General features: G+C 42.2%; 1 protein-coding gene across 1 annotated transcript in view; it reads left to right on the forward strand.

Moving 5' to 3' along the window:
• Positions 1-26,835, forward strand: part of LOC124606447 (monocarboxylate transporter 5-like) — a 420,878-nt gene that overhangs the window by 377,687 nt on the left and 16,356 nt on the right. Inside the window, exons 5-6 of the mRNA XM_047138429.1 lie at positions 277-556; positions 19,896-19,922. Of these exons, the coding sequence (XP_046994385.1) occupies positions 277-556; positions 19,896-19,922 (307 nt within the window). The remainder of the gene's footprint in view (positions 1-276; positions 557-19,895; positions 19,923-26,835) is intronic.

A 26,835-nucleotide genomic window follows, 5' to 3' on the forward strand; every position in this document is an offset into this window, starting at 1 on the left:
CACTCCCTTGTACGCTGGTAGCGTCCACTTGCACGAGACAAAACTCAATAGACGAGTTCACTGTTGTAAATGAGCAGTGGCTGAGACTTGCAAGTGGTGTCTCCTAACGTACGAAGACGGAGAGTTCGGTGATGACGTCATAGGACCCGCTGGCGAATTCAGAGCGAGTGCACGGAATTCATTTCTGATCACTTGTGTGAACATCTCTGCAGAGTGACGTTGCCTCCCGCACTGTTTCATTTCGTTGACACCCGGAGTGGATCGACCTGAATAAAGCGATGTAACTGTTGCGCAGGTCCCGCAGGACAAGAAGAAGGAGGAGGTGCAGACGGCGCTGCTTTCGGCGCCCAAGATCGAGGTGACGTCGGAGGCGGACGAGAAGCTGGCGCGTGCCGTGGCGGCGGTCGTGGCTGCCGGGGGCACGGTGAGGCCGCGCTCGCAGATGCCGCGCATCACCTCGCTCACCAACATGGAGGCGGCGCGCAAGCGCAAGGCCTCCATCATCTCCAACATCTCCAGCATGGACTTCCACGGCAGCTCCCTGCACATACACACGGTAAGCGCCAACACCACCGCCGTCGAAACATTTCTACCAACTGAAATCCTCTTCGTCTTTCTTGTTTCCTGTTTTCCAGTCCTATTTTACCTTCTCCCCATGTTGTCTTTTTTCTGTCCACATTGTTCCTAATTTGTATTTTATCTGCCTCAAAAGTCCTAAAAATTTAGTAATTGATTCTTAACGAAGTTTCTTTCCGTTATTTCCGATTCTTTGATGTTGTTTATACCGGGTGATCAAAAAGTCAGTATAAATTTGAAAACCTAATAAACCACGGAATAATGTAGATAGAGAGGTAAAAATTGACACACGTGCATGGAATGACATGGGGTTTTATTTGAACAAAAAAAAGTTTACAAAATGTCCGACAGATGGCGCTGGACAGCAAAACGTCAGTGACTGCACATGACAATCGTGTATAAAACGAGCTGTAATGAGAGAGAGAATGTCCCTGTTGTATACGGCGGACATGCCGCCGCCGTCACCCCCCGTCCGCCTTCCTTGCCCTTGTCCCCACCCTGCAGCGCTCCCAACACCTTTTCCAATCCCATCTTGACCGGTTCACCGCTTGGTGCAACCAGTGGTTGCTCAAGGTCAATCCCTCCAAAACCCACGCGATCATTGTAGGCAAAACCACCCCTTCCTTCCGCCTCCTTGATTTCTATCTCACCGTCTATGGCCATCCTATCGCCCTCACCCCCACCCTCAAGTACCTTGGCGTCACCCTCGACCGTCGCCTCTCTTGGACCCCCCATCTCCGGACAATCCAAGCCAAGGCACGCTCCCGACTTCGTCTCCTCAAGCTCCTTTCCAGCCATACATGGGGTCTGGACCCCTCCACCATCCTCCACACCTATAAATCCCTCATCCGCCCTATCCTTTGTTACGCCCATCCGGCCTGGATCTCCGCCCCCCCCCCCTACCTTTTATAAATCCCTTCAAATCCTTGAACGCCATGCTCTCCGCCTCGCCTATCGCATCCGTCTCCCCTCCCCCACGCGGATCCTGTACGATCTCTTTCCGTTCCCCCACCTCCTCCTTTTCCTTGAAAGGATACGGACCCTGTACACCTCCCACAAACTCGATCCTCCTCACCCGCATGTCTCGCCCATCCTCTCCCACCCCCACCCACTGCTGCGCCTGTATTCCCACGTCCCACCCGGTCTCCATCTCTCCACCCTCCTTACCCTCTCTCAAGGTGGCTTCCGCCAGCTCCCCCTCCCTGATGATGTCCTCCTCCCCTCCATCTACCCCTCCTATCAACTTTGATCCCCCCCCCCACTTCCTGTGTCCTTTCCTTTAGGCACCCTCCCTCCCTTCTCTTTCCTTTTCCATCATCCCCTTCCTCCACCCCTCTTCCCCTGGGCTTCCCTTCCCCCTTCCTCGCTTCCCCCTGCCCATGGCATCTGCTCTCCCCTCTCCCACCCCCCCCTCCTCCTCCTCTCTTGGCAGGTCCTCGGACTCTTACACAGTTAGTGAACATTCGCGCGCCGGAGATCAACGCCTCGTGTTTCTGTGTGTGCCGTCGTTTTGTGCTTAAGTGGTTCAGTGTTATTCGTTTTGTGCACCTACGTTCACGTGTGACAATTTTCGTCTATGTATGTGTCCCAGTGTCTGAACAAATTTTATCTTGGACTCTACGCCCGTGAACGGCTCTATGTATTTTAAAAAGTGTTTGTCTCCGTTTATATGTCCACCATATTTTTTTCTCTAATTGCCTTCATTTGTATCTTCTGTGTTTCTCTGAGGCCAAAGAGCGCCGTAGTATGCTCCTGCTGGCCTGTCTGTAAACAGGTTTAAAAATAACAATAAAGAAAAAAAAGATAGAGAGAGAATCAGATGCGCCAGCAGTCGCAGCATGTTGACGTTACCTGAAAAGGCGCTTTTAGTGACGCTGTATTATCAGAATGGGGAATGTGCTAGTTCAGAGCTACGTTCCTATCGCCATAGGAAGGGAATTCGAACGGGTAAAGGTCCGTTGACAAATGCAGCTGTGGCGAGAATGATTTCGAAGTTCGAAGCCACGGGTTCTTTAGACGATAGACCCCGTAGTGGCCGACCGAGCACAAGGCGTAATGCTACTGAGACAGTTCAGGAAGAAATGGAGACTGTAGCGGGTTCGTCTATGCACGGGGAAGTCAGCGCTCGTGCAGTCGCACGTCGCACCGGCATTCCATACACTACTGTTTCGTTGGCACTGAGGCGTACACTCCGATGCTATCCGTATAAAATACATCGGCATCATGAACTGCTACCTGGCGATTTAACGAAGCGGAGGGCATTTGCAGTGTGGGCGTTTCAAAAGATGGCGGAAGATGACGATTGGTTGAGTAACGTGTTGTGGACCGACGCTCCGAGGGTCTGCCAACGCCCACAACTGCAGAATTTGGGCTACCGAACATCCTAGAACTGTCGTGGAAATTCCATTTCACGACGAGAAAGTCACGGTATGGGTTGGATTTACCACATCTACCGTTATCGGGCCTTTTTTCTTCGAAGAAATGCGTGATTCTGGTTTTGTAACTGCTGCCGTGACGGGTGAGAGGTACGCTGATATGTTACAGAATCGCATCATCCCCAGCCTGGCTGATAAACACCTGCTGGAACGTACGATGTTTATGCAGGATGGCGCTCCACCCCCTATTGCTAGACGCGTGAAAGACCTCTTGCGCGCGTCGTTTGGTGATGATCGTGAGCTCAGCCGCCACTTTCGTCATGCTTGGCCTCCCAGGTCCCCAGACCTCAGTCCGTGTGATTATTGGCTTTGGGGTTACCTGAAGTCGCAAGTGTATCGTGATCAACCGACATCTCTAGGGATGCTGAAAGACAACATCCGACGCCAATGCCTCACCATAACTCCGGACATGCTTTACAGTGCTGTTCACAACATTATTCCTCGACTACAGTTATTGTTGAGGAAAGAACATCATCTTTGCTTTGTCTTACTTTGTTATGCTAATTATTGCTATTCTGATCAGATGAAGCTCCATCTGTCGGACATTTTTGAACTTTTGTATTTGTTTGGTTCTAATAAAACCCCATGTCAGTCCAAGCATGTGTGTCAATTTGTACCTCTCTATCTACATTGTTCTTGTTCATTCGGTAGAGAAGTTGAAATAAGGTTAATCTTCACCTCCAGTATTTTCTGTATACTTTGCTATATTTCTTCATAACTTCCCATTTTCCAGTGAAATGTAGTCTTCAGTTTGTATTGCACCCATTAATTTTTCAAATAATCTGACTTGCAATTATCTCTGTTCTGTCCAATATATAGTTCATTGTTAAGCACGTACATGCATATAAACGTTCTAGTCTTACCACTGTGGTATAGTGTCTTAGCATTGTAATTCTAGAGTTGAATTTCTCGTTGTAGATATTATTTTTTAACCATATACTCTTCCCATTGTACTAACTTTTTCGTCTATTGCAAATTTTTCTAGTCCATTCTGCTGTATGATTTTCCTGATGTATTTAAATTGCTTAACTTCTTCTATTTTTCCTACTTGTGTTTCTGTGTATTTTGGTCCAACTTTTATATTTGTCAGTGTCATGAAAAGGAAAGATTGCTACTCACCGTACAGCGGAGATATTAAGTCACAGATAGGCACAACAAAAAGACTATTAAGCCAAGTAGGCTTTCAGTTAAAAATGCCTTGATCTGAATTAGACAACACGCATTTATATTTGTCATCAATTCTGTTTTTTTTTCAGTTAAAATTCTAAGACCAGTCAAAGTTTTTATTTATTTTATTTGTTGTTGTTGTGGTCTTCAGTCCTGAGATGCAGCTCTCCATGCTACTCTATGTTGGGCAAGCTGCTTCATCTCCCAGTACCTACTGCAGGCTACGTCCTTCTGAATCTGCTGAGTGTATTCATCTCTTGGTCTCCTTCTACGATTTTTACCTTCCACGCTGCCCTCCAATACTAAATTGGTGATCCCTTGATGCCTCAGAACATGTCATACCAACCGATCCCTTCTTCTAGTCAAGTTGTGCCACAAACTCCTCTTCTCCCCAATTCTGTTCAATACTTCCTCATTAGTTATGTGATCTACCCATCTAATCTTCAGCATTCTTCTGTAGCACCACATTTCGAAAGCTTCTATTCTCTTCTTGTCCGAACTATTTATCGTCCATGTTTCACTTCCATACATGGCTACACTCCACACAAATACTTTCAGAAACGACTTCCTGACATTTAAATCTATACCTGATGTTAACAAATATCTCTTCTTCAGAAACGCTTTCTTTGCCATTGCCAGTCTATATTTTATATCCTCTCTACTTCGAACATTTTATTATACAGGGTGGTCCCGAATTCATGGTACAAACTTTAATGGTAGGTACAGGACATTGTAACAAGGATTTATTGTATAGGAATGTATAGTCGCAGGTGACGCGGTGAGGCGTAAACAGGGGAAAGAGAAATGGAGTGATCGGTTGGTGTCACTGCCGGTAGAGGGCAGTAGATGAACATGATGTATCGCAGTAGGGACAAGCGCCATTCACAATTGTGCTGCCGTAGACGATGTGTGACTTTACGTATGCAGAAAAAGCAGACATGCATTACATGTACGGCCGTGCAAATGGTAACGCCAGAGCTGCGTTACGAATGTATCGCGCGGAGTATCCTAATCGACGAATGCCGGATCATAGAATTTTTCAACGGTTACATCGTCAACTTTGTGAAACAGGTACGTTCGACGTCAACAGACATGACGCTGGTCGATTAAGAGCTGTACGCACTCCAAGACTGGAAGAACGCATCTTGAACATAGTGGCTGATAGACCCGAGTCAAGCACAAGAACTGTTGCGCGTGACGTACATGTGAGTCATCAGACTGTATGCAGAGTGTTAAATGAAAATCGCTTACACCCCTTCCATTTTCAAAAAGTACAAGCATTGAATCCGGCAGATTATCCTCTTCGCGTGAACTTCTGCCAGTGGTTGTTGCAGCAATGTGCGTTGCAGCCGGATTTCGTAGGTCATGTGCTATTTACAGATGAAGCGACATTTTCACGCGAGGGTGTCTTTAATGCGCACAATTCCCATGTGTGGGCAACAGATAATCCACATGCAACGCGTCCACATGCGTATCAACAACGTTTCGGTATTAATGTGTGGGCTGGTATTGTGAACGACTTTTTGATTGGGCCATACTTACTACCCACGCGACTCTGTGGCGAAAGCTATCTTATTTTTCTGCAAGAAGTGTTACCAGAACTGCTGCAAGATGTTCCGCTCGCCATTCGTAACCGCATGTGGTTTCAGCACGATGGAGCGCCAGCACACTTCAGCACTGCTGTACGGAATTACCTGAATGCCACGTTTGGTGCTAGATGGATTGGGCGTGGTGGACCAGTCCCTTGGCCACCCCGATCTCCTGATTTCTCTTGCCTCGATTACTTTTTATGGGGACATCTTAAGAGTCTTGTTTATGAGACTCCAGTTGACTCAGATGAGGATCTCGTTGCTCGCATATCTGTAGCTGCTGCAGGTGTGCGTGAAATACCAGGCATCTTTGAACGTGTACGCCAATCGCTGCACCGACGCTGTCAAGCATGTATCGCTCATGGTGGACGCAATTTTGAACACTTACTGTAAACATGACACTTGTCAACAACGATTTCAATAAAATCTTTCGTTTTCCTTTCGGCCGTTATTTCCCCTGTTTACGCCTCACCGCGTCACCTGGGACTATACATTCCTATACAATATATCCTTGTTACAATGTCCTGCACCTACCATTAAAGTTTGTACCATGAATTCGGGACCACCCTGTATATGTATTTATTTTGTTTCAAATTGTTTTGAGTAGTCACGCTAATCGTTATAGATCTTCTTTTAAGAATTTATAAATACATCTACAGGTCTGATGGAATTAGTTCGAGAGAATTAATCAACAATACTCAGTGCTTCAGATACAGTTTACTTTTTTTATATATTACACACATTACAATACAAAGTCCCGGATGTCATCTTCAGTTGTACCATAATCGCAATTTGGAGGGGATATTAACTTTGAGGTGTTTCACTTTTTTTGGTAGTTATATCGTCTGCTCTTAATCTCTTCAGTTTAACATCATTATTATGGAACCTTGAGGTATGTTGAATAGCACATATCTTTCTTTTCCGTTTAATGTGCTCGTTACATAATGTTTATCACTCCTCTTTTGCCTTAACTGCAACCTGCCGATAGTAATTTCTGTACAGAGTAGATGTCATAGTGGGTTCGAATTGTTTCTCCTTTCGGTAAGCTGGTCAATGCATTCATAGTCCCCTTGTGACGATGTGGCCCGCTATCCATTGGAAATAGAACGATGTATGGAGGTGTCTCGATCTCGTAAGATGTCGTAGGAAATCCTGTCTGCCCACGGTAGCTGAATGGTCAGCGCGACGGATTGTCAATCCTCTGGGCCCGGGTTCAATTCCCGGCTGGGTCGGGGAATTTTCTCCTCCCTGGGACTGGGCGTTGTGCTGTCCTCATCATCCCCATCAGACTGCAGGTCGCCGAAGTGTGTCAAATTAAAAGTCCGGCAGTCGGCGAACGGTCTGCCCGACGGGGGCCCTTGCCATACGATTAAATAAACAAGTCGAAAACCCTGCGCTACATAATTCGTGGTTTTCCCAGAAGGTGCACTTGCAAGGGACGACAGAGCACTGATGTAATCTATACATCCATGGAATTTATAGACGTTTAATTCTGTAGCATGCAGTATAGCCTGTAACAAAGCAAATAACTTAGCTGTTAGCACAGACGTTTCTATAGGTAGCAAGAAGGGTCGACTTTGCCCATCTGCCTCAACACAGAATGTAGCTTCTACAGAGATGAGTGGTATTTTCGATCCATCAGTGAGCAAAACATCTTCTAGTTACTCATTAATACCTGTCCTACGCCTTGCTGCAACCAGGGACCGGCTACGATACTCATTTACAAATGTAAAGGAGCTTTCGTTCTCTCATATGCACTGTCACTACTAACGTCAATCGTCAGACATCGTCCATAGTTGTAGACGTAACTATAACTAACGAAAATAAAACATAAGTGGAAAGGACACACAACCTATCGGCCGAGCAAAGATGTTCTCTGCTGGATTCCAAGAGATGACGAAAGACCTAACAGAAAGCTGTTAGATGACATAAGAAAACTCGTGTTGTAGTAGCGACTTGGATGTTTGTGGCTAAAGAAAGTAACGATTGAGAATTCTAGAAGAAACCTTTACTCAGCACTGTATGCCAGACGGTTGACTACGTAATATCATCTACGTGAAATAAAATAAAAACTTGCTCTGAATTTTTTGTGATGTCCTTTGGTTGGTTAGGTTTAAGTAGTTCTCAGTGTAAGGGACTAATGATCTCAGATGTTAAGTCCCGTAGTGCTCTGAGCCATTTGAACCATTTTTTAATGTTGTTGATATATCAACTCTCAGTTAATAAGGACTCTGACAGCAATCAAACAATTTTTCTGCTCAATGCGCAACACCTTTCATAGTGTAGTCTCCATAGATAAGGTGAGCGATCACTACATCTATTGTGCTATAGTTTAGGCGCTCTGTTGATTTCGCTTTTCACCCAGCAACTTCAAATGGCTACAGCATCTATGCAAATAAGGCGCAAGTCTATACTTTCTTAATTCAATGTTACGCATATTTGCATATTTTCAGTTATTTATGGTTTCTTCCAAAAAGGAAACTTGCGTTTGCAAGGGTGCCAGAAGCTGCACATGGCCCGACGTAGTTGATCTTAGTGGTATGTGAACCACGTAGAGAGAAGGATGGAGGAAAATGTGCAGCATCGCTACAGCTGTGGAATTCAGTTGAAACAGAAAACTATGGAACAACCAGAAATGACGGAAATCCGCTGAGGAGACACTGGAAGAAATGAAGATTCAAAGCTGCCCGAATTTGTTTACAATACAATGAAATTTTACAGGCATTAAATGAACAATGCAAATGCTTGAAAATTTGAGAAGAGTATGAATCAAGAAAGTAGAACACAGATTAAAATCAACACGACCACCCGTTAAAAATTGAATGTGATGTTACCTGTCAATTAAATGACGCCTGCATACGAGTGCTGACACTAGAAATACAAATAAAAACATAGATCTCTAAACGAAACTACAAAGCAGATGTAACAAATATTAAAAAAACACTGCCAATGAACTATGGAAAGTTTATTTTGACCTAACCAGAAGAACACGCGAATCAAATATTTTCACGGAATGGTGTCGAGTAAACTCAGTGACTGAAAAGGAAGATCAAACAGCTCTTTTTAGCTTCTAGGAGAAATGAAAATAAAAGAAATTGACGAAGATAAAGAAATGCACGAACGGTAGTTCATACATGAAAGAAATTACTGAATGCGAGAATACAGATCCAGTGGGTGATCAAAAATAGATGGAAGTAGCCGGACAGATGACAAAAATACTATGCACTCTACGTACTGCCATGTAGGGGAGTGTGACAACGTAGTCACAGCATGCTTGCACACATCCACTCTTCGGTTATTACACTAGGCGTGAGCTTGACGATACGTGTATTGATCTATCATGTGGATACGAGGCTAAGAAGCAGAACAAAGCAATTTCAAGTTACTTGAGAACTTTTAACATTGCAGCGCGTCAGCAATCGTGAATAATTTAATGATTATAATGATTGCAATCGAGGCGGATTCTTTATAATCATTAAATTTCAAGTTAGGTCTTAGCCAACTGTGGATATTAAAAGACAAGCAGATAGTAGTTCTGAAACGGCAACAATGTGATCTCGCTCGTAGAACATTTTTGGACGGTATGTTCTGAATATTTAAGATCTGCGCACTCCGGCCACTACGATAACCAACTCGCTGTAAACGGTTATGGCTTCCACCAGAATAGACAAAATAATCTGAACTCCAGTAAAAACAAACCACATATCTTTAAAAGCAGTGACAAATTGTTTCAAAATTCAGAAAGTATGTCGTCCACTTGGCCATCTATGATGTACTAAATATCGTGTTGACATAGAAGCAAGACTGAATGAGGAAGTTTCATATCAGCGCACACTCCGCTGCAGAGTGAAAATCTCATTCTGGAAACATCCCCCAGGCTGTGCCTAAGCCATGTCTCCGCAATATCCTTTCTTTCAGGAGTGCTAGTTCTGCAAGGTTCGCAGGAGAGCTTCTGTAAAGTTTGGAAGGTAGGAGACGAGGTACTGGCAGAAGTAAAGCTGTGAGTACCGGGCGTGAGTCGTGCTTCGGTAGCTCAGTTGGTAGAGCACTTGCCCGCGAAAGGCAAAGGTCCCGAGTTCGAGTCTTGGTCGGGCACACAGTTTTAATCTTCCAGGAAGTTTCAAGACTGAATGAGAATTGTAACATAATTTCAGACTTCTACGAGACTCTTTCTCGCTTACAACCCCCACAGAGTGATGAAAGGAAAAAGTTTATCGCTTACTACATTTTAATGATGATGATGGTGTGATGATTTTTGGTGGAAGACACTAAACATTTAGGTCATCAGCGCCCTTGCATTAATGTTATGCCGAAGACGATTTTCATAATCTATGGAAGGAGATCAATAATCTGGAAAACTACGTTTGATCCCACCACAGGAAACGTAAAGCAACACCAGGAAGGTGAGGTTCGGAAAAGCCCGTAATAAAACCCCAGCGAGACACAGCGGGATAACTAAATGAAATCATGGAGAAAATACTTGTAAAGATGCTGTTAACAAAGGGACAAATAAGCGTGGCTGGATGACGACTTAGAAATAAAACGTGACCCAGCCACTCTGTGACACATTAAGATTGCACACCAAGTATTTTGGGAAGAATTCCGGACATCGCATAAAATTTTAAGACACAAACAACACTCGACTCGTTATCAGTTAAAATAGAGGGAAGATCTTGTGGGAGACCCAGTTCAACCCTCAGGTCGTCATATAAAACACACTCGGTTAAAAGATGTCATACTGACAGCTGTGTCCCGCACCTCTGACATACTGGGTGCTCCCCACGACGCAAGAGGAAGCCGTGTCTCAGTGGACAATGTCCCACTCTAAGCCGAGTAAGGACTACTTCTTCACACCATCGCGGGCAGAAGGAGCTGATCCATGGTCGCACTGAAGTTTTGATGGAACGCAGGTTATTGTTCCTCACTTTCAGCCACAGGGACTCCCACTAACATGTAAGCCTTCTTGGTCACAAATGAAGTGACATCCCGCAGAGCGACTGAACAGAGCGGGCAGGAGGAGGAAGGGAGCAAGCCTCCTTAGCAGCAACATCAGCGAGTTCATTTCCCTGGATGCCTATGTGCCCTAGAACCCAGCAAAAAATGATTTCCTTGTTTTGTCTGTGCAACAGGAGAGCGTCCTGTATCTGTTGCACCATCCGATCTGCTGGGTACATCTGTCCAACAGCGAGAATGGCACTTTGAGAATCAGAGCAGACGATAAATTTTTTGTCACGACGCCTTCTCATCTGCTCCATTGCCCTCAGGATAGCAAAAAGTTCCGCGTAATAAACTGAAAATTGCTCTGGGAGCCCTATCCTGAGGATAGTGTCGGGGAACACAACAGAACAACCGAAAACATCTCCCTGCTTAGAACCATCCGTGTAGATGATAGTAAAATCTGGGTGGCTACATAAAATTTCATTAAACTTAATTTTAAAAACATAGTCTGGGGTACAATGCTTCTTGTAAGCAGTCAGTTCTAAAAGCAATCTGGGCCTTGGTAGTAGCCAAGGGGACGCCCTACTCTACCCCTAGCTTAGGACCTTAATGCCCCCCACCTGTAATAACTCAAGGCTCTCCTTTGCACGGATCCCAAATGGCCGTGTTGCCTGTGGTCGATGATCGAACAGCCGTTCCAGTGGCGGCTGAACAACGTAACTGGATGCTGGCGATGTAGGAACAGACAGTTCCCTATATACTTGGCGTATCGCGAGAAGACGACGTCGAATAGACAGCGGAGGCTCACCAGCCTCCGCACACAAACTAGCAACAGGGCTCGTGCGATAGGCCCCTGTCGACAGCTTAATGCCCTCGTGGTGAACTGCATCCAGCATTTTAAGGTATGAAGTCCTTGCTGACCCATAAATCTGACATCCGTATTCAAGCCGCGGTCGCACAAAGGCCTTATAAAGTTAGAGCAGACGTGCTCTGTCGGCTCCCCAAGACCTATGACTGACACATTTAAGAATGTTTAACGCCTTGAGACATCTCAGTTTCAGTTCTTTAAGGTTTGGCAACCATGTTAACTTCCCATCAAAGGGAAGACCAAGATACTTCACCTTTTTCTTAAAAGTGAGAGCAGTGTCCCCCAGTTCTAAAACGGGCAAATTAAACAGATAGTGGGAACGATTAAAATCAACACAAACTGTTTTCTCTCATGAGAATCTAAAACCTGTTGTGCAAGACCATTCCTCCAACCGCCTGATCGTTAGTTGCCATTGCCGAGTAGCTGTGGCGAGGCTGGAGGATGCACAGAAGACGGAGAAGTCGTCCACAAACAAGGAACATAGTACTGGACGTCACACTGTGGTTGTAATACTATTGATTGCAATGGCGAAAGCTGTGACACTTAAAACATTCCCTTGAGGGACACCATTCTCCTGCTTAAAATGGTCAGACAGAGCATTCCCAACCCTGTATCTAAAATATCTGTCTGAGAGAAAGGACCGTATGAAGCTCGGTAGACGTCCGCCGAATACCGACTGATGGAGCTGCGACAAAATATTATGCCTCCAGGTAGTGTCGTAGACCTTTTTCAAACCGAAGAAAACACCGACCGATAAGGCGTCAATTGACCACACGCTCCAGTGTCTTTCCTACGCAGCTTCTCAGATTAATACTACGATAACTACCAGGGTCTGTCAGATCCTTTACTGGTTTTAAAATTGGGATTAAAATAGATTCCTTCCACGAGTTGGGAAAGTCGCCAGTTATCCAAATTTTATTGAAGAGATGAAGGAGGACATCCTTTGACCGTCGGTCCAAATGTTGCAACATGTTGTAGGTTATCAGGTCGTTTCCAGGGGTCATATCACAACCAACTGACAATGCAGCCTCCAGCTCCCACAGAGAGAAAGGCTGGTTGTATTCTTCCATGTTGGTGGAACAGAAATCAAGATCAGCCTTCTCCTGGACTTCCCGATATTGATGGAAGGTGGGATTCTGGCTGGAATCGGCTATAATGGATTTATATGATTCAGCCATTGTCTGAGCTATATCCCTCATCAATGTTACAAGAGACCCCTGTATTGGTACAGCTGCTATTGGCGGTGGAGAGTTGTGCCTTGAAATCCTCCTGATAGCTTCCCATACTTTACTTGCGGATGTGGACTTATTGATGGAGTTCAAGAACTCTTGCCAAGACCTCTTCTTACTCTCCCAAATTATTCTCCTCGCCTTTGCGTGCGCCATTCGAAAGTATGCAAGATTCGAATCTGTAGGGCATCGATTGAATCTGCGCATAGCTGCCCTCATCTGCCTGACTGCAAAACAATACTCATCGTTCCAGCAAGGAACAGGTCGCCTCATAGGCACTTCCACAGACTTTGGGATGGATGCATCGGCAGCATGGTGTATCACAGCTGTAATGTGATCCACCCAGTCCTGGACGCCATCATATCGCTCGAAAACACCTAACTGCCTGTAAAGCATCCAGTTAACCTTCTTGAATAACCATCTCGGTAGCTTTCTTTCAGGGTCTGCTCCATCAGGCAGATTGATCCAGATTGGGAAATGGTCACTACCATGAAGATCATCGTCCACTGCCCACTGAGCAGTGTCCCCAAGAGCAGGCGAGCAGAAGGAGAGGTCTATGGTGGTATATGAACCTGTAGCGGTGCTAAAATGTGTGGCTTGACCCATGTTCAGCGGTATAAGATCTGTTGTGTGTAGCATATCTTCAAGTACTCGATCCTCTGGGCATGTGGCGTTAGAACCCCATAATGCACTGTGTGCATTGAAGTCCCCCAAAACGTGAAAGGGTCAGGGTAGTTCATCAAGAAGTTGAGTGAGGACCCCACTATCAAGAGGCTCATGGGGTGGTAAGTACACAGAGCACACTGTTATGTCAACATGGGTCACTATCCGAGCAGCAACCGCTTGAAGTGTTGTAGGGAATAGGTGAGGAGTGAAAAGTGTCCTTTACGAACACTGCAACCCCACATTTTACGTTGTCTCCAGTAAGGTCGTCATTTCTATAAAGGTGATAACCTCCAAGTACAGCTGTGACAGTCTCTTTGAAATGAGTCTCATGAAGGCAGAGGCAAAAGGGTCTGTCCTGTACAAGAAGTCTTAATTTTGCCAGATGAGTCCTGTATCGATTTGCATTCCACTGAAGTATGGGAGCCATTTCGTCAATGTGGTCTTCATTTACCCCTGTCTTTGCACCAAGGTGGTGGGGCGCTTGTAGAGAGAGGCGGGGTTTTGGAACTGACGGGGTCTGGTGATGAGGCATCAAAATCCACGATGTCCTCATCATCAGTCAGACATGCCAGAATGACGTCTGATGGCGCCCATGTTAGCTTTCGACCCAAATGTTGGGATCCTTTCCCTGCTCCCTTTCCCAGAAAGGGTGAGGTGGATAGGGGGCAGTGAGAGCCACTTTTCTTCGAAGAAACTTGCCGTTGAGGGACACTCTGCTTTTGGGGTGCCTTTGAGCTGTGCACTGTGGAAGCATTACTGGTCTCTTCCATCGTAGCTGTTTGAATCGCTATGTCTTTCACTTTACTTTGGCACATACAATTACAGTATAAGTGCTAGATGTGTATAATGGAACACTGGATGTCGTCTGAGTCCTTAGTAACAGGTTTCTGCACTGACGAAGCATAAGAAGTGGCAAAGACAGGAGTTTCATCACCTGATAGTCCTTTTATGGCTTCTGCGTATGGGATCTGCTTGGTCACTTTGATTTCCTGAATTTTGCATTCCTCTGCAAAAACAGGGCAGGCTCGGCTCCAGACTGGGTGGCTTCCAGAGCAGTTAATACGAACTGCTGGAGATGGACAGTCCATCCCAGCATCATGGGCTGCCTTTCCACACTTCCCACAAGTTGCTTCGCCTCTGCAACTCAGCATTGTATGGCCGAAATGCTGGCATCTGCAGCATCGATAGGGTTAGGTACATAGGGTCGAACCCTAAGTCGGAGGAGACCTGCCATGATGTGTTCAGGTAGCGTTGGAGAACTGAAGATCACAATAAAAGTGTCCACCTGTGAAGTACTAAATATAGTGTCGACATAGAAGCAAGTCTGACTGAGAATGGAACATACTTTCAGACCTTTACGAGACTCTTTCTCGCTTACAACCGCCACAGAATGATGAAAGGAAAAAGTTTGTCAAATACTACATTTTCACTTGTCATGCAGTAAGACTGCTGCATCAGATATGATGTTTTAATGTATTACTTCATTACTACTAACACTCTCTGTAACATTTTTCGAAGACAAATTTACATATACTACTGAACATACCTGCAAAATTATGTGATTGTACAACACATAATTTAGGTATGACATCACGAACATTGAGTTACGTGGAAACAAAGCTGCAGAGTCTAGAGATACGTGTGAAACACATATATATGTGAAATACATTAAAGATAGGTGAAAAAAATGGAACTTGTGAGAACCCCTTCAAAACTGCAGGGAAAAAGCTACTCCTAAACTTCTGGATCGGTTTCAACCAAACTTGTACAAGTTTGTGGTTATCGCATAATGCTGATCAGTAATAACACACTTTAAATTTAGTAAATGCATTCATTAGACACGAAGCAAGAAGAACAAAACATAGCATTACAAGTTGTGTGCCGAGAGACACAGAGAACAAAGCAGTTCAAAGAGGTCGGAGTCAAAGATAGGGTTCTCCGTGCCAGAGATGCCACAAGTGCTACTTTCTACAGTATCTAGAAAGAAATACTGTGTAGGTGAGGTGGGTACGACAATGTGGTGATGGAGAGAGAATGTGTGAGGAGCAGATGGACAAAGAGAGGGGGACGAGGAAATAGACAGAAAAATGGAAGAGGAGGATATGGACAGAGAGAGGGGCAGGAGGAGATGGATTGAGAAAGGGTAAAGAAGGAGATGGACAGACAGAGGGAGAGGAAGAGATGGACAGAGAGGGTAGAGAAGATGGACAGAAAAGGGATAGAGGAGGATATGGACAGAAAGAGGGGAGAAAATGGACAGAGAAAGGTAAGAGGAGAAGAATGGCATAGAGAGGGGGGGGGAGGAGATGGACATAGAGAGGGGGAAGAAGGAGATGAGCAGAGAGATGGAGAAGGATTGAATGGACAGAGGAGGAGTGAAGCAGATGGGCAGAGGGATGGGGAGGAGCAGATGGACAGAGGGAGGGGCAGGAGGAGATGGTCAGAGAGGGGGTTGGAGAAGATGGGGGGGGAAAAGCAGAATGAGGAGGTGGACTAATACATATATACCCAGCCAACACTGGTATTCAACTAGTATGGTAATAAAAGCAAAAGCCCTCCAGTAAATGTGGAATCACAAATGAGCAATTAGCAATATAATTGTAAATGTACAGTTACAAGCCACTGCTGATTACAGTATGAAAAACAGCCCTAGTTAATACAAATGTATTTGAAATGTAAACTTCCAATCAGGTCCCCATTGAATTGGGCTTAAATTTTACCCAAGCCCCTTGTGCAATGTGGGCTCAAAGACTTCTTAAGTAATAGAACCCAGTACATTTTCCTCGATGGTGAGTGTTCATTGGAGGTGAGGGTATCATCTGGAGTGCCCCAGGGAAGTGTGGTAGGTCCGCTGTTGTTTTCTATCTACATAAATGATCTTTTGGATAGGGTGGTAACAGAGTGTGGCTGTTTGCTGATGATACTGTGGTGTATGGGAAGGTGTTGTCGTTGAGTGGCTGTAGGAGGATACAGGGTGGCTTGGACAGGATTTGTGATTGGTGTAAAGAATGGCAGCTAACTCTAAATATAGATAAATGTAAATTAATGCAGATGAATAGGCAAAAGAATCCTGTAACGTTTGAATACTCCATTAGTAGTGTAGCGCTTGACACAGTCACATTGATTAAATATTTGGGCGTAACATTGCAGAGTGATATGAAGTGGGACAGGCATGTAACGGCAGTTGTGGGGAAGGTGGATAGTCGTCTTCGGTTCGTTGGTAGAATTTTGGGAAGATGTGGTTCATCTGTAAAGGAAACCGCTTATAAAACACTAATATGACCTATTCTTGAGTACTCCTCAAGCGTTTGGGATCCCTATGAGGTCAGATTGAGGGAGGACGTAGAAGCAATTCAGAAGCGGGCTGCTAGATTTGTTACTGGTAGGTTTGGTCACCACGCAAGTGTTACGGGAATGCTTCAGGAACTCGGGTGGGAGTCTCTAGAGGAAAGGAGGCTTTCTTTTCATATATCACTACTCAGGAAATTTAGAGAACCAGCATTTGAGTCTGACTGCAGTACAATTTTACTGCCGCCAATTTACATTTCGCGGAAAGACCACAAAGATAAGATAAGAGAGATTAGGGCTCGTACAGAGGCATATAGGCAGTAATTTTTCCCTTGTTCTGTTTGGGAGTGGAACAGGGAGAGAAGATGCTAGTTGTGGTACGAGGTACGCTCCGCCACACACCGTATGGTGGATTGCGGAGTATGCATGTAGATGTAGATGTAGAATGTGGTACATGCACTATGGGGCATTGGAACATCTTGCTGCTGATGTAAGGCTTGTGGTCTAAGACAGCTAAGTCTTTCAAGGCATCTACTTTGATCTCTAAGATCACCTTATCTCATTCCTCTGGATTTTTCTGTATGGGTTCATCTCAAAACTGAAGTGTTCAGGACTCACTCTTCCCACTGATATGGCTAAAGAACTGGGGCAGGAAAATGTACAGTGTTGTCAAGCTTTTGAAGATGATCCGGAGGTGTTTAAAAGAATTCATGACTCACTGCAGAAATGAGTGCAGTATTGTGTCCAAATGTGAGGACAAAACATGGAACACCTCCTTTAAAAGGCATGAGTGTAAACTGAAACATGTACCTTGCTGAAATAGCACTGTACTGTATTTCTTGTTGAGGTAGACGAAATGTGAAACGTCAGTCCAGTTAGAAAGACCTTCCTAATTTGCACTAGGATCATACAGTATTTCATTTTGGAGTCAGTGATGGGTCATAACTACACATTTGCAGTTACCTCTCAAATGGCTTGTTTGTGAGTTCATGTTTACTGGAAAATTTTGTATTATGCTCTTGTATACTTTCACCTGCATCAGTTTCCGCTGTTAATTAAGATACTCCTTGCTTAGCTCATACTGCTACCTGTGTTTTCCGACTATTTCTCTCTATGCTTTTGAAAATCATATTAATGTGTGAATTGCAGCCTATTTCAGACTGATGGCCAAAGTATACTAATGTCATAAAAACTGAAACAAATAAAAATAATGTCCTGTATGTGGGAACGTATTGATATGAACTCTGATCCCAGCTGACCATTTTGTGCTCTTCTGTAGCAATGGGCTGTATGTCATAGTCAATTTTCACTCTATCTGTGGTTTAGTTCTATAATCATTGCTGACAATTCAGAAACAAGAATGTATTTTAAAAGCACTCATTGTCCACCTGTGTCAGACCATAAGCCTACAGTTACACACGCAATATGTTATCACTAGGTAAAAGGATTTTATTGTTTATTTATTTTTAATTCCATAAATCCACATTGAAATGAATAACAAGGAAGTGGAATGAGTCAGGTTTATTATAGAAATACAGCAAAAAATTTACAGTGACCAAAATGTAAATTACTGAGAATAACTTAAGATACTGTACAGAAAAAAAATTATTTATGCATTGACCATCATAAAGCCAGAAAGATGAATAGTGGCTAGCATATTAGAAATTGAAAGTCTCAAAATACAAATATGAATAACAATACAAATTTACAAACGCAATCATTGATTAAGCTTCATTTACTCATCAAGATAGCAGAATGACTTATCCATAATGCATTTTCTTAAATTAGGTTTAAATGTAGACGGTACATTACTGTGGACTTTGATACCTGATGGAAAAGAATTGAAAACTTTCATGGTAGAATAGTGAACAGTTTTTTGTGCAAGAGTTAGATGTTTTAGATCCATATCTAAACCAATTTTTGACCTTTTGTTGTGGTCATGGTATGCACCATTAGATGTAAAAAGAGCATAGTTATTAGAGACAAAAATCATCAAAGAAAATTAGTACTGAAATGTGGTCGTTAATGTCTTGGGCTCATGGAACAAGTTTCTACAAGAATATCTTAGATGAGTGCCACTCACGATTTTAACTGTTATCTTATGTGCAATAAACATATTTCTTGGCTAAAAGTTGACTACCCCAAAAAAGTATACCATATGACATTATCAAGTGAAAATAGCCAAAATAAGCAGCTTTGATAGCATTCATATCATTAACAGAGGTAATTACATAAAGGACATACACTGCCACACTGAATCGTTTTTGAATGTCCAGTATATGCCCATACCAATTTAACATGCCATAAATTAGAATGCTGAGAAACTTATCGGATTCACAATTTAATATATTTTGGTTATCAACGTTAGAGTGGATTACTTCATTCTCTTGTCAAGATGCACAAAACTTCATATGTTGAGTTTTTTCAATATTTGAGTTAATTCATTCGACTAAAACCAGTAGAAGATGCCTACAAGTAAAGCATTACATTTATTTTCTAGTTCACTGTTTGTACAAAGTTAGAGATTGTTGATGAAGGTAAGAAACAGTATTGGTCCCAAAATGGGTCCTTGTGGTACTCCACATTTTAGTGTGCCCCATCAGTTTCATTAAGAATCATCTTCTGCTTTATATTGTGTAGATATGATTCAATCCACCTATCTTTGCTACCATTCAAATAATACAAATCATACAAATAAGCGTTGTGATCTACACAGTCAAAGGCCTTTGACAAGGCACAGAAAATTCCAATACATGACATTTTGTTATTTACTGACTCAAGAATTTCAATTGTGTGAGAGAGAAAATGGTCTGTTTTGCTTGCCACAGTATTAACTTTTAACAAATGATCTTTTTCCTATAATTACATTTCTTGTTTCCCACGAATTTCTGTATGAGGTTACCTTATTGTTCCAGTACATACCGGCAGTAGTTTTCTTCCTGGAAATCTCCATGCAAACTTTTTCTAAAGCTTCTCACTAATAATTTTATTCCTGTACATCATCCAACATTCAAACTCTGTTTCCACATTTCACATTATAACATGTTTATCCTATTACCAGCTTGAGATCTGTTCTAATCTGCAGTGAAAAGTGAATGGCTGAGATTTGTGATTTATCTCTCTGTTTACCTTTCTGCAGCCACGACATCGCCCGCTTTCCTCTGTGGTGAGTGGTAGTAGCTGTCTTCCATTTGAACTTTGTCGATATTTCTGCTTTTTGCTTTTTATTCATATTTGTAGGATTATACAATATTTCATCACAAAATGCATATTTTTTCTGTTTCAATTATTTCCGCTATGCACACACAGAAGCATAAGCACTCATCATGTTCACTCACTGTATTGTGCAGATTTTAATCTATATTTAACCTAAAAGCACCAGATTTTTTGTGCTTCATCTAGAATTTCACCTATTTCTTTCGATTTGAACTTCTGCCAGTGGATGTGAAGAATGGCAACATTGGATCACAGTTGCGATGCTTTCTGTAGGCTGCACATGCATGAATACTACCAGATTCCTTCCTTTTTGTGGCTTTGTTCGTTCTTGGCATGATCTTTGCAAAGTGGTACACCAGTACATGTAAAAATGTGGAATCGCCTGAAGATGGTCTGTCCCACGGTGAGTCCAGTGTTTTATCGATGCACAGTTTTTTTATTTCCTTGGCCATTTATGGGAGATACTCCTTAAAACTGGTTTCACAAGTGCAGAAATAATGCTTCAATTCATTATTATGAGGGATTAGAAGAAGTATTCAGCACATATGGAAAACAATAACAAAGCCTGTTACAGAAGTAATTTCTTAAATCTAATTCATGGTGTTACAGGTTTGTAGAACAATTTCAACTGGTAGACGTTTGAAGAAATATGCTCCCTGTCTCACAAAATGCATTGATACAATATTGCTAATAGATGTTAACTGAGGACTATAGGTCAGCGCTATAGCTCAATATGACATTTACTACAGTTGTGAAGAAAAAAAACTTAGAGTACGTATGAAGGCATAATAGGTTTATTATCCCATCCATGTTAAATCCACATTGGATTGGGAAGAACAAATCATGATCTCTGTGTGGAACTCTCAGGGATGCCAACTTCACAACATTTTACTTTGAATAGCTGTAGCTACAGTAAGCATGTAATCAAAAATGGTCACCATTCAGAAATATCCAGATGGAATGCTGTACAGAATAGTAACCCTAATAAACAATTTAATTAAAACTTGGATACCAGTAGTGATATTCCAAAACTCAAGTCTCCTTTTCTAGTGCATAAAAGGCATCGGATATTTATGAAACCATAATATGTTCTGTGTATTGCTTTGCAAATAAAAATATGGCACTACTATTAAACTGACAGTGACAAATTGTCATCATTCCAAAGTCTGATGAAAATAATACCAAAACTGAGTAAAAGTAGCACAACTAAACTATTAAATGGTCACAGTTCTCATGGAGAGAAGAAATCTGATACTGCACTGTGTATATATATTTTTCACTTTCTTAATTTTGTTAGCAATTACTTACTCTGGTGTGCCACATTTACAACCTGCCAGTAATAATGAACTGCTCGCCACTTCAGACTGTATGATTATTATCCTCACTCTGACTTGTCCGCCAGTCTCCATGACTAATCATCCAACAACAGCAATGCTTCCCATTTGCATTAGATAAATTTGTAGCAGGGGGCTACTTTTGCTTGATTTGATTTATATTTGATCCTTTTCATTATTTTTTGTACAAGTTAAGTGAAAGAAAACTTAATGGTACGGCATGCCATTTCAGGCAGTGATGCCAACACTATCCAGCTAATGAGCTTTGTTATTGTGCCAATGTCCAAGACAAAGTTTCTACAACAAAAACAGTGTAACTTCATTAAGGAATGACAAATATAAATACTCTACTTTCAAGTTTGTCTAATTCATTCTTGCTGCAACCTGAAGAGATTGCAGTTGCTTAGGCTTTCTGACCTGGTCTTCCTGAAATCCACAATAGCAGTGTGCTTAGAGGCAGTGTTCCCTCATAAGCCCAGTACAGAGACACCAAAGCCTATAAAATAGTATTAGTGCAGATACCACAACCCGATGTGAGAGGCTTCTACACAATGTGCGTTATTGGCTGTCTGGCAGTTTCCACGTAAGCCCACAGTTTATCAATACTGTTGCTGAAGACTGGCCAGCCGAAATTGATATGGCCATAAGTGATGGATGGGCCCAGCAAAATGTAGCCTAACAGAGAACCTCTCCTTGCTGCTATGTCGATCATGAGCTTCGTAGTTGGCCTTGTTTTGTTCCAATTTAGCTCTAGGAATGTGCCGAAGTAAGAATGTAGCTTTAGTTTTTGCTAGTTGTTGAGGTAAAAAAAAAAAAAATTACAATAATTTCCATACACAAGATTGAACGGCACCACACTTTCCATTTTTTTCAGCCAAATGCTAGTGGTATACATTCTTGTGTTTGTATTAATGTGTTTCAATCATGTGTTTGTAACATTAGTGGTGTATGACTTATATTTTATGCCTTGCTGATTTATTCATGGCATTGAAACATTTTGTCCCGTTGTGAATAAAAAAAGGTACAGCACATTTTTATTCCCCTCTTGAAGGAAGTCTCCTAGTTTTTGAGGACACCAAGGTGTGATAATGAAGGTGGTACTGTTTGAAACAGCTTGACGTATCACTGGGGAATCTCTCATGCTTAAGAGATAGATAACAATGTTGGAGATATTTGTTTTCTGAAAATGAGCTCAAACTGTGTGTATGATGTTAAACACAAAGGTGCTAGTTCTGAAAAATGTGCAATTGGAGGATGCTGATACTTATCATATGTAAACTGTAATAACATCTCGTACCACCAGGCACTGGACAGATACACACCAAGTAAAATGGATCATGATGGGAGGGACCTTCCATAGTATTCAGTGACTGTAAAGAACTTTCTAAGGAAATGCTGACTACTTCATAATATGTGGAATACAATGTATGGGGTTGGAGATACAGAAACACTGAATGTAGTGTGTTTGGCTGTCTAAAGGCCAATGACTAGTGTATCAAAATCTTAACAACAGACATTTTACAAAACATAAAGAAATTCTAGTCACATGTAATGGCTTCCATAAGTACCAAAGTTACTTTCCAGACGTTCATGAGACATGAACTGAAACTGAGGTTAGCAAAACAAAAATTGAAATGCTATCACAGTTTTCAAATGTTTCTGTACAAATAAAATTAAAGAAAAATTAAATTAAAGAAGCATGTAACATCTGATGCAACTCCTGTCTGTTGATCATGATGGAAAATGTTGTGGTTTTAGGAACTGTGGCATAACTTGTTCATTTTCATTTTAATGTATACCATGAGAGATCTGATAAAGTTTTAATGGTATGAATAAAAATAAAAAAATTCTTGTATCAAAGCTGCGGAAGGCAATCTAAAGAAGAATAGATTTGTTTGGTTTTCAGACTGCTCGCAGAAATGCAATATTGTTTCCTGTGTGGAGATGATTTCAGTACTGCCCTGTGATCAATGGAGATGCAGTCCTTTGCAGAACATTGTCAAAATGAAATCTCTCATTTTTTCTCTTTCACTTCCTCATGCAGGCCTTATTGAGCTGCAGAGAGAGACGTTTCAATATCCTGGTGCATGGATTTCAGTACCAGCTCCCAGAATACATTAATCTTGGCTGCTGTACACTCCCTGACATCTGTCCCTAATTCCCATAAGGATGCCCCTCCCCTCAGCTGCATGACTTATTCACACAGTACACAACATGTAATTGAATAAAAAAAGTCTACTCAAACAGTGGTAGGAGAACACATATAAAAAAGGTATTACATATGCAAGCTTCTGGAGCCAGTGGCTCCTTCTTCTGGCAGAAGGGTTGAAGGGGAATGAAGAGGGGTTAAGGGAAATGACTCATGAGGTTTAAAGGGGTAGAGTTTGTAAAAGTCACTCAGCACTTCTCATCCCATCTGGTAAGTCTCCCCTCACTGGAGGTTCTGGGTAACGTTTCCAAACTCTACCCGTTTTCCTTAACCTCACCAGTCATTTTCCTTCACTCCTCTTCCTTCTCCTTCAACCCTTCTGCCAGAAGAAGGAGTCACTGACTCCAAAAGATTGCGTATGTAATACCTTCTATACGTATGTACCCCTTCTGCCACTTGCTGAGTAGATTATTTTCTGTCCAATTACTTTACTTTTGTTATATACAAAGTCCAAAGTTCAAAGTTGAAAACATTTCTTCTCCAAGAGTTGCAGGGCTTCTAAAATTCTATGGGATGGCACACAGCACAATGTGTGCTAGGCAGTTTGACTGCTGACTTTTGGGTACACTTTACCCAAATAACCCAAAAAATATAACATTCAACTTTAATTATTCCGGGCAACATTAAAAAGTAGATGGCATGAATATAACGTAATAAATCAATAAATATGATCAGACATGATGTTTTGTAACCAAGTAGTGTTATTGTTGGCACCAGTGTTGAAGAAATGTATAAATGCTTTTTATTTATTTTTTAAAGTTTTTCCTGTTTTTCCAATTTTAGGAGTATTAATCAGTGGCATTTTTATAGTGGATATGCTGCATTTAATCATAGGAACATATACCTGTTTGTTAAATTTAAAAAAAGTGGCAACCCCATTCATATTAATAGTATAAAACTCACTTAGGATACACTAACGAAAAGTGTTTAGCTATAAAGTGTTAATTTAATCTATCTTTCAGGAAATATACAGAGTAGATCCCTATCAATCCTACTTTCATGTAATGAGTTACATAAGAATGGATATTTTAGAATCCTACCCCTCTTGGATAAATTAGATTTGATGGCTGCTTGTGTTGGACTATCAATGTTATCCTTCAAACACATTATTGCTATTCTCTTCAATACACTTAAATCAGTTACATAGATTAACAATAAATCTGTTCACTAACTAACATACCTCCTTATAAATATTAAATATGTGGGAGAGGATAGACTTCTGCTCACAAAGTAGAGGAATGCTTAGCAATGGGTAGAACTGTAGTAAAGCCAGAAATTTGTTTAGCCTTTAGTCAAAGTCCTTCTTCAGACATGACTACACACACACACACACACACACACACACACACACACACACACACACACACACGCATGCCCACCACCCACACACAAAGAGAGAGGAGGGAGAAAGACAGAGAGAGAGAGAGAGAGAGAGAGGGGGGGGGGGGGGGGGGGGGAATGTTTAAGCTCTGAAGAAAGACTTTGTCAAAAAGTGATGGCAGATTTTATCTTTTGAGTATCTTCTGGTCCTTTGTATTTAGTGATCACTGAATCTATTTTCACATACATATTGCACATCTTCTTGCATTTTCCATCAGTCAACAGTATAATTAAGATTTTTTTCTATAGACCAACAATGAAAGAGTGACATCAGAGAGAATGTTACAGCAATAGGGTTCAGCAATGAAAGAGGCATAATAGATAGACTTTCTTGGGTCTAGAAATCTAAATGTAATCCAGAATGTGACATAACTCTTCCTTCTTTTTAACACCTATCCAACTTTCCCTTTACCATGACCAACGAATTATTCAAACTTGAAACCTCGAGATTAAAATGAAAGTAAAAAAGTGAACATCAACGCAATTTGAGACAGGTGAAGAGTATGTAATGACTCACAATTGAACAGGAGCTTCTGGAGCAGTGGTGACAGATAAACATATCTCCAGCTTCCAGAATGAGATTTTCACTCTGCAGCGGAGTGTGCGCTGATATGGATATAGCAGAGACATGGCTTAGCCACAGCCTGGGGGATGTTTCCAGATATCCTTTCTTTCAGGAGTGCTAGTTCTGCAAGGTTCGCAGGAGAGCTTCTGTAAAGTTTGGAAGGTAGGAGACGAGGTACTGGCAGAAGTAAAGCTGTGAGTACCGGGCGTGAGTCGTGCTTCGGTAGCTCAGATGGTAGAGCACTTGCCCGCGAAAGGCAAAGGTCCCGAGTTCGAGTCTCGGTCGGGCACACAGTTTTAATCTGCCAGGAAGTTTCATATCAGCGCACACTCCGCTGCAGGTGAAAATCTCATTCTGGAAACATCCCCCAGGCTGTGGCTAAGCCATGTCTCTGCAATATCCTTTCTTTCAGGAGTGCTAGTTCTGCAAGGTTCGCAGGAGAGCTTCTGTAAAGTTTGGAAGGTAGGAGACGAGGTACTGGCAGAAGTAAAGCTGTGAGTACCGGGCGTGAGTCGTGCTTCGGTAGCTCAGATGGTAGAGCACTTGCCCGCGAAAGGCAAAGGTCCCGAGTTCGAGTCTCGGTCGGGCACACAGTTTTAATCTGCCAGGAAGTTTCATATCTCCAGCTTTTGAATTTCTTTATAATTTCAAAAGAAAAATTCAATCAGGAAAGCTATAAAATTGAGACAGAACTGCAGCCAGCTATTTACTTTCAGGAGGAAAAAATTAGTAGTAGACTAATATTCATATCCTCACACCAGGAGAGCCACTCTAAATCTGGGGCATGAGGGACCTGCCCCACATTCTTAACCTTTTGAAACTACATCTCTCTCCCCTCTAAGGAAAGAATTAATAGTTCATAAACCCGGGATAGTTCATGTAATTTTATATATATCTACCTGCAGCAGTGAGTAGTCAGTGTATCTCATAATTTTGTTATCAAACAATGGAAAATCAAGGATGTAATGTAAAAATATTATGAAAAGGAAAGTTGTTACTTGCCATATAGCGGAGACATTGAGTCGCAGATAGGCACAACAAAAAGACTGTCACAAATAAAGCTTTCGGCCAGTAAGGCCTTCATGAACAACAGATGACAGAAGCGCGCACACACACACACACACACACACACACACACACACACACACACACACACACACATGACTGCAGTCTCAGGCAACATAAACCATATTATTTGTCATAATTTTGTTACGTTGAATGGAAAAAAGAACAGGAGAGATACATGGTGTAAAAATAATCACAGGTAGCAACCAGCAACAAATAGTTGAATTCTGAAGCATTACAGACTTCTAGAAATCTGATCTGTATATAATCAGTTGTCTCTCAGTAAAAGCTTCTCTTCTGCCACAAATAT

The sequence above is a fragment of the Schistocerca americana genome, chromosome 3 (assembly GCF_021461395.2).
Source record: "Schistocerca americana isolate TAMUIC-IGC-003095 chromosome 3, iqSchAmer2.1, whole genome shotgun sequence".
Lineage (NCBI taxonomy): Eukaryota > Metazoa > Arthropoda > Insecta > Orthoptera > Acrididae > Schistocerca > Schistocerca americana.